We start from the raw sequence: 11,602 nt of genomic DNA, 5'->3' as shown, positions 1-11,602 counted from the left end.
CACACATGCATGCACACACACACGCATGAGTACACACACGCATGCACACACACACGCATGCACACACACGCATGCACACACACACGAGCACACACGCATGCACACACACGCATGCACACACACGCATGCACACGCACGCACACACACGCACACACACGCACGCACACACGCACGCACACACACACGCATGCACACACACACACGCATGCACACACACACGCATGCACACACACACGCATGCACACAGGCATGCACACACACGCATGCACACACACGCATGCACACACGCATGCACACACACACGCATGCACACACACGCATGCACACACGCATGCACACACACACGCATGCACACACACGCATGCACACACACACGCATGAGTACACACACTTCGTGCTCTCTACCCACACACCTACCTTGGTTTTTTTCTTTCTCTGCACAAGAAAAGGAAACAGTAAATGCAGAATAAGTGAAAAGCAAGTTGCCAGAATGGCCAGTGGCTTTGCGCTTCCCTGTATTCTGGTCTTTAGCTTGCGGGTGAGGCTCCGGGGTCCAGAAATCTGAGTCACATGGAGCCAAAAAAGGGCATGGAGGGTGAAGGGAGAAAAGAATTCTTTCTCCTCCATGTCCAGACACCAGTGACTACTCTGCTTTTGTTTTTGTAATTTACTCTTACTGCATATGGCAAGGAAAAGGATCTTCTGGCTAAGGTTTTCTTTCTTCCTTTTTTTAAAAAATGAAATTGGTGGCCGGGTGTGGTGGCTCATGCCTGTAATCCCAGCACTTTGGGAGGCCGAGGTGGGTGGATTACCTGAGGTCAGGAGTTCAGGACCAGCCTGACCAACAGAGTGAAACCCCGTCTCAACTAAAAAATATACAAATTAGCTAGGCGTGGTGGTGGACACCTGTAATCTCAGCTACTCAGGAGGCTGAGGCAGGAGAATTGCTTGAACCCGGGAGGCGGAGGTTGCAGTGAGCCGAGATCGCGCCACTGCACTCCAGCCTGGGCGACAAGAGCGAAAGTCCATCTCAAAATAAATAAATAAATAAATAGAAATAATAATAAAAATGAAATTGGTTACTAAAACACCAAAAACATGGCTCACTCAAACTGACCTGACAATGGATTTTGATTTATAGAATATTTTTTAAAAATCTTCGAGCAAACATTTACCATAGGGAGATTTTCTCTGGTAAAATCAGCAGCTCTGGCAGGCTGTCTGGGCCTGTCATCCCTGTGGCAACCATCAGCTGAGCCAAGGGCCGCTGCTCCCTGTGTCTCCCAGGTTGCCCACGGCCCCAACATTCCTGTTGACCCTCCACACTGGAGCCAAATGTCAGGTGAGAACTGCAGACAACTGTGTCAGTGCAGGGACATCAAAACCCCTGCACCTGCCTCCTCTACTCAGGTGACGTGCCAGCTCCCGTAAGCTTTTGAGTTTGCAGGTCCTGATCAATACTGTACACCGATGACCAGCATCCAGATGACCAGAACAGACCCCCCGACACCTACCACTAAAACCAATCGCCTGTGGTCATTCAGAAGGCACTTGGAGACCTGGCTCAGGGTCAGGATTATGACCACGACTCACTGCCCAGAAGACAGGTCAGAGGGCATCTGTCCTCCCATTGACCTACGCCATCCCCACAGACTGCCAACGGACCACAGCCCAAAGCCCAAGGCAGTCACAAGACTCAGCACAGAGAGCCCAACACACAGCACTCTGTGCTTCAGACTTTGGGCTTCGCACTGCCTGGGGCTGGCCTCAGTGTGGAGTCAGAGTCTGAATGTGAGTTCCAACCCTGCCACTTACTGAGCTCTGTGAACTCAGAGCAGTCATTCAACCCCATTGAGCCCCTACTTCCTTTCTTGAACACCAGGGATTTATCTACCTCTCAGAAACCTTGCAAGTATTGCGATAACACATGTGAAAAGTACCTTGTAAAGTGTAAAATGTGAAAAGCACCTCTGTTTGAGTGCCCATGCTGTGCCAGACACTTCACATACATCATCTCATTGATGAAACCTCACAAAAGGCTTGCGAGGCACATTATTATCCCCGTTTTACAGAGCAGGAAACTGAGTGAGAGCGACTATAGAAATTGTCCGGGTCACCCCACTGGTAGGTGGAGGATCCAGGTGTCGACACCAGGTCCGCACCAGCTTATTTTCTTTTCTCTATGTGTGAAATCCAATGTTATCCAGTCTCAGAATCCAGTGTTTGCTGCGGCTCTTGTCATCCCTTCCTGTGGTCTTGTTCCCTCCCTCCGATTGTTCAAATTGCTTCTCCCTTCCAGGACCCTCTTCCGTATCTCCCAGCCCCTAAACTGCCTCAATGGCCCCCGGTGCATAAGGCCCATTACTTCCGGCCATGCCAAGCAGGATTTGCAGTGCCATGGAGGGACTGCTCAGCACAGCCCAGAGTCCCATTCCCTCTGCCACTGCCCACTCTCCCTGCACCATCTGTCCCCTGCATGGTCAGAGAAGGGCACCCTCTGGACTTTTCACACAGAAGATCTAAACCACTCACCACTGGCCGGTCCACGGAGATTGTATTTTCAACTTCCCTGTGAGGAACACAGACATGTGGGGTCTCAGTGTCACCAGAAGCAAGCAGGATGCCCGTGGAGGGTTTGCTCTGGTGCATGGCTTCCCACGGCCAAGCCAGGACCAGCCTCTAGAGAACCCCTGGAACTAACACCCCAAACCCCAGGAACCAGCCCATGTCAGCACCATCCCCAACAGCCAAGCCCAGGCACGCAGGTTCTTGTTGGCATTGCTCAGAGCCCCCCATGGCCAGCCACCTACCCATGTACCTGGTGCATCTTGCAAGGACAGAGATCAGAGTGGCGGGGGCTATGAGTTCATCTGTGGTGACCAGGGACAGGATGTGGCTTTCCTGGCCATGCTAACCTAAAATTTCAAGCATCCCCAACACCTCCTATCCCTCTTCCCTACTTTATTTTTGCTCCATATCGCCTCTCCAACTCTAACATGCTACATATATTTTTCCTATCCATTATTGTCTCATGTTAGAATATTAAGCTCCATGAAGGCAGGGATTTCTTTCTCTTTGCTTCAGTACTCTATCCCTAGTGCCTAGGAGAGTGCCTGGAACATAGTAGGTGCTCAATAAATATCTGCAGAATGGATGAGTGAGTGAATGGGGGTAATGTGGCCAGTGGCTCAGGAGCAGCAGCAGACGTTCAGCTGGTCAACATGTCCCAGGACCCCGGGAGGGACGTGTCTCGCTGCCTCACGCCTTCGATCTCTGGAGTGGGCCACGTGAGCTTTTAGAAACAGGTGGGAAAGCTGGGCGGGCACTCACTCGGAGAGGTTCCTCTTTTCAGAGAAGACCCGGAGGATGAATTCCCCCTCCTGGTGGGGCTCGTAGGTGGAGGGCACGATGACATACTCGCTGGGAGGCAGGCGGAAGCGCTGGGACACCTCCCGCATGTTGATGTAGGTTTTGCTCCTGGCCTTGGAGGCGTTGTATAGGAAGAAGTCCTTCTGCAGGTGCTGCTTGTTCCCGTGCATCTGAGAGACGGGAGAGCCCATGGGACATGAGCCCCTTGGGAGGGACGCCCTGTCCTGCCACAGCCACCTCCAAGGGTCCCTTCCCGACTCCCTGGTCACCCATGTCACAGTCTCAACCTCCCTACTTCAGACTCCCAAGGCTTAAAAAGCCTCCCTACCTCACTTCCTTTTCTGTTGTGATTCACAGTGAATGGTAACTGTGCCATCCCCACACTCAGGGCCACTTACCAGAACAGCTGCTCCTCAGCTCCAAAGCCCCTCAGGCTGGAAGGACCCCCCAAGAAGGCCTAGAGGACTTGGCTGGGTTCTGAGGGAAGTGATTCCTCCATCCCAAGAGGGCAGCCACCCTCAGAACGCGTCTGTGTAACTGTGTGTGTGGCTGTGAGCATGGAGGGTGCGTGTGCAAAGGCGTGTGATGCGCAGTGTCTGGTGCGAGGGGGAAAGTACACATCGGGGGTGGTAGTCACGGGTCATGCAATGCCCCGAGGCACCTGCTCTGCAGTAGAATTAACGCGGGCAAGGCCCTCTCCTATCACAGTCCTGTCCACAAACCCCACCATGAAGCTTCTCGACGAGCCACAGACAGACTCGGGGCCCCCTGAGTAGTGCTGCACACAACTGCTGGCCGCTGCTGCTGCTATACCTCTTTGGGAACCTTGAGGAGAAACAGAAAGGAAGATGCTTCAGATCTGAATGAGGATGAGGAGCCTGCGGAAGGGAATGCCAGCAACTGCAGCCCGCATGTGGAAGCCTGATCCCCAGGCACCTGCCCTGCCAGGCCCACCCCACTGCTGCTCCAATGCCCCCCTGGTATTTTTTGCTTATTACAAACACAAGTGGGCCTGACACCAGGAGCTCTGGGGGTCACTGAGTATCGAGGAAGCCAGAGGACCCCTCTAGAAGCCCCTGGAAGCGTCCTTGCTGGGGAAGTATGTTTCCCGGGCTGGAGCCGATCAGGACTGCACACCTCGTAGATGGCGAAGCCGATGGTGAAGAGATTGGCCCCTAGCTTCCGGTCCTTGCGCCGGTTCTTCTGCATCAGCGCCACCAGGAAGCTGCAAATCACCTCTGAGTCGTCAGGGTCATCGTCCTCCTCCAGGAGCTTCAGACGGTACTGAGGGTTGGTCCAGAAAGTATCTGCGCCCCCAGAAAGGAAACATGCATTCAGAGCTGCCGCTCAGAGGGCAGGAAGGAGATGAGACAGAGGGAACCTATTTATTTCTATGCCCTGCATCTAGGTGCTTAGAAAATATCAATAGAAAACATGATTCAGGCATTTGTCTATTTGGAGGGGGAGCGAGGTGCTACCTTTACACAGATAGAGCTGTACTGACTGGATGTGTGGCTCTTCCTTCCTCTCTGAGCTTTCATTCTCAGTCTTTGCTGACGATTTTGTTTTCCTTACCTGCACCTTAAACGCTGTTGGTGTCTGGAATCTGGTCTCGGCCTCTTCTCCTCTTACCTCACCCTGCCTCCCTAGGCAATCTTTCTTACTTCTGCTTTTTAACTGCCCCCTACACACTCATGATGTCTGAGCCATATATCCCAGCCACAATCTCTCTCACCGTTTTTTTTTGTTTTTTTTTTTTTTTTGAGACACAGTCTGGCTCTGTCGCCCAGGCTGGAGTGCAGTGGCACGATCTCGGCTTACTGCAGCCTCTGCCTCCTGGGTTCAAGTGATTCTTCTGACTCAGCCTCCCAAGTAGCAGGGATTATAGGTGCCCGCCACCATCCCCGGTTAATTTTTGTATTTTTAGTAGAGACGGGGTTTCACCGTGTTAGCCAAGCTGGTCTTGAGCTCCTGACCACAAGTGATCCGCCTGCCTCCACCTCCCAAAGTGCTAGGATTACAGGCATGAGCCACCGTGACTGGTCTTTTTTTTTTTTTTTTTTTGAGTTCTTATCATATCACCAAGTGCCATATAATATGCGCATCCAATACTCTATTACAAATCTTCACTGGGATACTCTACAGGAACCTCAACCTTTCCTTGTCCCAAGCTAAATTCCTTTCCCTATAACCCCACAATCAACTCCACCAAAAACAACACGCTGATATTTTTCTCTTGTCTTTTTTTATTTTTGTTGAGGCAGGGTCTTACTCTGTCACCCAGGCAGGAGTGCAGTGGCACGATCATGGTTCATTGCAGCCTCAACCTCCCGAGCTCAAGCAATCCTCCTGCCTCATTTTTTTTATTTTTTGTAAAGATGAGATCTCACTATGTTGCCTGTGCTGGTCTTGAACTCCTGGGCTCAAGTGATCCTCCTGCCTCTGCCTCCCAAAGTGCTGGGATTATAGGCGTGAGCCACCTGCCTGGTCTTCTTGTGTATCTTATGTTGTAATGTTGTCAGGTCCTCAACTGCGAATCTTGACATCATTCTTTATTCTTCCTTCCATACATCACCCAATATGCTCTCCCTAAATCTGCTCTCTCCCCTCCATCCCTGCTGCTACTGACTTGGTCTAGGTTTTCATCATCTCTGACTTAAACTATTGCAGCAGCTACTAATTTGGTTCTCCAATACTGCCCTTACTGTTACTGACACAGTACTCACAGTCCCCGACTTAGGATGGTTCAGCTACAATTTTTTAACTTTACAATGTGAAAGTGATGCACACTCAGTAGAAACTGGATTTCGAGTACTCATACAACCATTCTGTTTTTCACTTTTAGTGCAGTATTAAGTAAGTTACATGAGATATTCAACATTTTATTGTAAAATAGGCTTTGTGTTAGATGATTTTGCCCAACTTTAGGCTAAGGTCAGTGTTCCGAGCATGTTTAAGGTGGGCCAGGCTAAGCTATGACGTTTGGTGGGTTAGGCATATTAAATGCACTTTCGACTCAGGGTGTTTTCAAAGATGGGTGGGCTTATCTAGACATAACCTCATCATAAATCAAGCAGCATCTGCATTGTTCCCACAATTTCCTGCTTCAAAGTCACTACCAGCTCCCTATTGCAAACTTCTCAGCATGGTGGTTTCCTTCTCAGTAAAATAGGGAGGGTTTAATAAGATAGTGGACATCTGGAACAGAGAGACTTCATAAGCGCTCATTAGGCTTCTTCTGCCTGGAACTTGTTCTGCTTGGACCCTCCCCCCATCAAGAGCATCTCTCACCTGGGAAGTTGCGACAGCCTCCGGCCGAGCAACCCCGCACCCAGCGGCCCTCGTTCACAGACACTGTCCAGGTCTGAAGCTTGTCAGACTGCAGAGCGTCGGCCGTGAGGTTGCAGATCTCCAACTTTGTGAAATGGTAGATGAAATCCTTATAGGACATCCTGAGAGGTTGGAAGAAAAGAGAGACCCAAACGGGAAAAGGTGAGGAGGACTGGGAGTGGAAGACCCCAGGGCTAACACAGCACAATAATAAAACAGTTACAGGAACTTGGCCAGGGTCCCAGAGGAGCCTCTGTTTCCTTTTCAGGGCAAACGCTGTCACTTCTGATGCATCTACTCCAAACCACCATCTTTCCTAACAATGATTCAAAAATGAGCCAGGCCCTGAAAGACAAATGTCGCATGCTCTCATATGTGAAAGCTAAAACAAAGTGTATGGAATGGAAGAGGGAGTAGATAGTGGTTGCCAGAGGCTGGGAAGGGAAGGAGAGGGGAGAATGAAAAGAGGGTGGCTAATGGATACAAAATACAGTTAAATAGAAGAAATAAGCTCTAGTGCTCACCCGGGCGCGGTGGCTCACGCCTGTAATCCCAGCACTTTGGGAGGCTGAGACAGGTGGATCACCTGAGGCTAGGAATTCGAGATCAGTCTGGCCAACATGGCGAAACCCCATCTCTACCAAAAATACAAAATACAAAAATTAGCTGAGCGTCATGGCAGGCAACCTGTAATCCCAGTTACTTGGGAGGCTGAGGCAGGAGAATCACTTGAACCCAGGAGGCAGAGGTTGCATTGAGCTGATATTATGCCATTACACTCCAGCATGGGCAACAGAGTGAGACTCTGTCTCAAAAAAAAGCTCTAGTGCTCAGTAGCACAGTCAGTAAGGCAAACACAGCTAAACAAGAATTTATAATATAGTGTGTGTGTATATATATGTGTGTGTTTACATATATATGTATTAAAATATATATGTATTGCATAAAATATGTAAGTAAACTGTATACATATTATCATCATTGATATGGAAAACTCAAATTTCCTTGTAATGAGAAAAGCTCTGCTACAAATTTGCCTGTTGGTTTATGTCCAAACTTATATTCTACATATACCTCTTCAAGCTGAAAAATATGAAGGAATCTGAAGAAAAGGAAACTAAAATACTCAAACTGTCATGAGGCTTTGCTTTCATACTGTATATATATACGTATATACACACACACATTTAATACGTATATATACGTGTATACGTATATATATATATATATACACACACACATATGTCTGTATATATACGTGCGTGTGTGTGTGTGTGTGTGTATATATATATATATATTTTTTTTTTTTTTTTTTTGAGACAGAGTCTCGCTCTGTTGCCCAGGCTGGAGTGCAGTGGCGTGATCTTGGCTCACTGCAACCTCCACTTCCTGCGGTCAAGGGATTCTCCTGCCTCAGCCTCCCAAGTAACTGGGATTTACAGGTTGCCTGCCATGACGCTCAGCTAATTTTTGTATTTTGTATTTTCAGTAGAGATGGGGTTTCACCATGTTGGCCAGGCTGGTCTCAAACTCCTAGCCTCAGGTGATCCACCCACCTCAGCCTCCCAAGGCACTGGGATTACAGGCATGAGCCACCATGCCCAGCCTATAGTATCTTTCAAAATAGCTAGAGGAAAAGAACTGTAATGTTCCCAAAACAAAGAAAAGATACATATTTGAGATGATGGTATCCCAATTACCCTAATTTGATCATTACACATTGTATATGTGTATCAAATATCATATGTACCCCCAAAATATGGGTACATATGTACCCCCAAATATATATATAGCTATGATATATCCATAAAAAATAGAAGGCCAGGTGTGGTGGCTTACATCTGTAATCCCAGCACTTTTTTTTTAAGACAGGATCTTGCTCTGTTGCCCAGGATGGACTGCAGTGGTACAATCATAGTTCACTGCAGCCTCAACCTCCTGGGCTCAAGTGACCCCCTGCTTCAGCCTCTCAAATAGCTGGGACTACAGGCACACACCACCACACCTGCCTAATTTTAAATCTTTCTGTAAAGTTGGGGTCCCATATGTTACCCAGGCCCACATCCCAGCATTTTGGGAGGCCAAGGTAGGAGGGTCACTTGAGCCCATGAGTTTGAGACCAGCCTGAGCAATATAGCGAGGCCCATCTCTATTGCAGTTTTCAAATAAATTAAAAAATAAAGTAATAAAAACACAAAAAACCTTTCCCTTGACATTATACTAAGACAATTTTTTTTTTTTTTTTCGGAGACAGAGTCTCACTCTGTCATCCAGGCTGGAGTGCAGTGGTGTAATCTGGGCTCACTGCAACCTCTGGCTCCCGGGTTCCAGTGATTCTCCTGCCTCAGCCTTCCGAGTAGCTAGAATTACAGGCCCACGCCCATCATGCCCGGCTAAATTTTGTATTTTTAGTAGAGATGGGGTTTCACTATGTTGGCCAGGTTGGTCTCGAACTCCTGACCTCAAGTGATCCACCCACCTTGGCCTTCCCAAGTGTAAGACAACATACTTAATGTCTGCCACAGTGTCAGACACTAAATATGTTGATAGAAAAATTCTTATTTTCCCAAAAGGAACTAAGAAAAAGAGAACAATGTTGTTTTCTTTTTTCCTAACATATTGGCCACAAGCCATGTTTCTCATTTTCTTTATTTTTTTTGTTTTTATTTTTTAGATATGGGGTCTCATGATGTTATTCCGGCTATACTTGAACTCCTCGGCTCAAGCGATCCTCCCACCTCAGCGTCCCAAGTAGCTGGGACTATGGCATATGCCACCATACCCGGCTTGCATCTCGTTTTCTAAGTGACTGCTCTTAGCTACTGCTTAAGCTTTATTATAATCATTGATTTGGAAAACTCAAATTTCCTAGTAATGAGAAAAGCTCTGCTACAAATTTGCCTGTTGGTTTATGTCCAAACTTATATTCTACATATACCTCTTCAAGCTGAAAAATATGAAGGAATCTGAAGAAAAGGAAACTAAAATACTCAAACTGTCATGAGGCTTTGCTGTCATACTGTATGAGGAATGTGATTTCCAACTCTAACACAACTCTCTTAATAAATACACCTAAATGCTTTCTGCATCTCTTATCGGTTGTAATTGGAATACAAATAACATGGCTATAAAAATTAGAAACCCATAAAACCCATTTTCATTTTTTGTTTCTATCCACTCATTCTTCATTTACATACTTTTCCTTTTTAAAACACTGACGTATAACTTATGAACAATAAGGTGTAGAAATCTTAAAAAACAATGACTCCAACTCATGCATCTTGATGGGTGAGCTCATTCCGTGCCAGGTGCACGGAAAAGAGAGATTGTTTGGGAAAGAACAGACAAGCAAACAATTTTAAGGGTGATGAGCATCATAAATTAATCCCAGTCCTGGGGGAACTTTGGGGGCTCTCCTTAAGCTGAGACTTGAAAATTCTCTTTAAGCTGAGACTTGAAGCCTGAGTAGAAGCAACCTGAGATGGTGAGGTTGACGTTGGAAGATCAGGGTAAGTGGAGCTTCCTAGGCTCAGAAAAGAACTGTGCTAAGGCCAAGGTGCATGTGGCTGGAATACAGTATGTGGCGGAGGGGCACAGGGGAGGCAAGAGCCATGTCATGTTGGTCTGGTCCTGGGCTCAGTTGTCCCTGTGGCCTGGAAGGCTCCTCTCAGAACCTCATTTTGCTGGGCCTTGGGCTGGAGGAGAACACAGCCCACATCTCTCAAGGGTTGGAATCTGATAACCTCAGCTGGGGATTGACGTCTGAGAGTTCCCCTCTCTTCCCCATCCCTTACCCTTCTGGGTCTTCCTGGGTTCTGGACTCACCAGAACTCTCCATCCTCAGTGACCTGGTGCTGCAGACGGGCCATCTCATCTTTGTCCACAAAGTTCCAGTCCTTCCAACTGGTGGGAAAATGGAGGAATTAAGGAAGGAGGAAGAAGGGAAGGCCTGATGTAGGTTGGGACAGGAGAAATACAAAGAGTTGCAGCCACTGTGAACCACCAAAATGTTGACCTCATCTGTTACCTTCAGTGTGAAACCCAACAGCAGTGACTTCTCACATCAAGACTGAGCGTAAACTCCTTAAATGGGCTGGTGAGGGCTTGACCCTTCTCCTCATCATACTTTAAAGGTTAAGAATTGGGTTCTGGGCCGGTCGCAATGGCTCACACCTGTAATCACAGCACTTTGGGAGGCTGCAGTGGGTGGATCATGAGGTCAGGAGTTCGAGACCAGCCTGGCCAGTATGGTAAAACCCCATCTCTATTAAAAATACAAAAATTAGCTGAGTGTGGTGGTGCGCGTCTATAGTCCCAGGTACTCAGGAGGCTGAGGCAGAAGAATCGCTTGAACCCAGGAGGCAGAGGTTGCAGTGAGCTGAGATCGCACCACTGCACTCCAGCCTGGGCAGCAGAGCAAGACTCCGTCTCAAAAAAAAAAAAAAAAAAAAAGGAAGAATTGGGTTCTGGACATAGACAAACTGGGAGTTCCATTTAATAATAGTGCTAGCTATGCAACCTTGGGCAGGTCACTTAACCTCTGTCAGACTCTGCTTCCTCAACTGCAAAAGGAAAATGATTATGTCAGCTGTTCACAGGGCTGGGCTGGGCAGATGAAATAATGCACGCAAAGCTGTTAGTGGAGTGCCTGTCATATAATAAGAAACTCTGAGTTACTAACAGAAAAAGGCCAAGCCTGTAAACATCTCCTTTCCTGTGCCGGGAAACAGCCCAGCATTGTGTTTCTAAAGACTGGGCAGTTTTCACACTCTCTCTCTCTCTCCTCACGATGGGGCCAATAAAGTGCACATATGTTTCAGGCTCACTGAGGAGAATTCAACTAAACTGGGTGCTCCCTGGAAAGGTAAAGGGTTGAGGAGGTGCTTGGAGTCAGTGAGAGCCC

The 11,602-nt window shown here is 47.9% G+C and overlaps 1 protein-coding gene across 4 annotated transcripts in view; it reads right to left on the bottom strand.

Annotated features, from left to right (window-relative positions):
- CAPN3 (calpain 3) overlaps nucleotides 1-11,602 on the bottom strand; it is a 44,057-nt gene that overhangs the window by 6,530 nt on the left and 25,925 nt on the right. For 2 of the 4 annotated variants that reach the window (XM_030930425.1, XM_030930427.1), the window contains exons 9-14: nucleotides 10,525-10,602; nucleotides 6,661-6,821; nucleotides 4,507-4,676; nucleotides 4,183-4,194; nucleotides 3,331-3,539; nucleotides 2,533-2,569 (exon numbers count right to left, since the gene is read on the bottom strand). In XM_030930425.1, the coding sequence (XP_030786285.1) occupies nucleotides 2,533-2,569; nucleotides 3,331-3,539; nucleotides 4,183-4,194; nucleotides 4,507-4,676; nucleotides 6,661-6,821; nucleotides 10,525-10,602 (667 nt within the window). Of the gene's footprint in view, nucleotides 1-417; nucleotides 436-2,532; nucleotides 2,570-3,330; nucleotides 3,540-4,182; nucleotides 4,195-4,506; nucleotides 4,677-6,660; nucleotides 6,822-10,493; nucleotides 10,603-11,602 lie in introns of all 4 variants that reach the window. The other 2 variants (XM_010367024.2, XM_030930428.1) reach the window with 2 other exon arrangements.

Source organism: Rhinopithecus roxellana, chromosome 5 (genome assembly GCF_007565055.1).
Source record: "Rhinopithecus roxellana isolate Shanxi Qingling chromosome 5, ASM756505v1, whole genome shotgun sequence".
In the NCBI taxonomy this organism is placed as follows: domain Eukaryota; kingdom Metazoa; phylum Chordata; class Mammalia; order Primates; family Cercopithecidae; genus Rhinopithecus; species Rhinopithecus roxellana.
The sequence above is the reverse complement of the archived record's forward strand: the minus strand, read 5'-3'. Positions and strand labels throughout refer to the sequence as shown.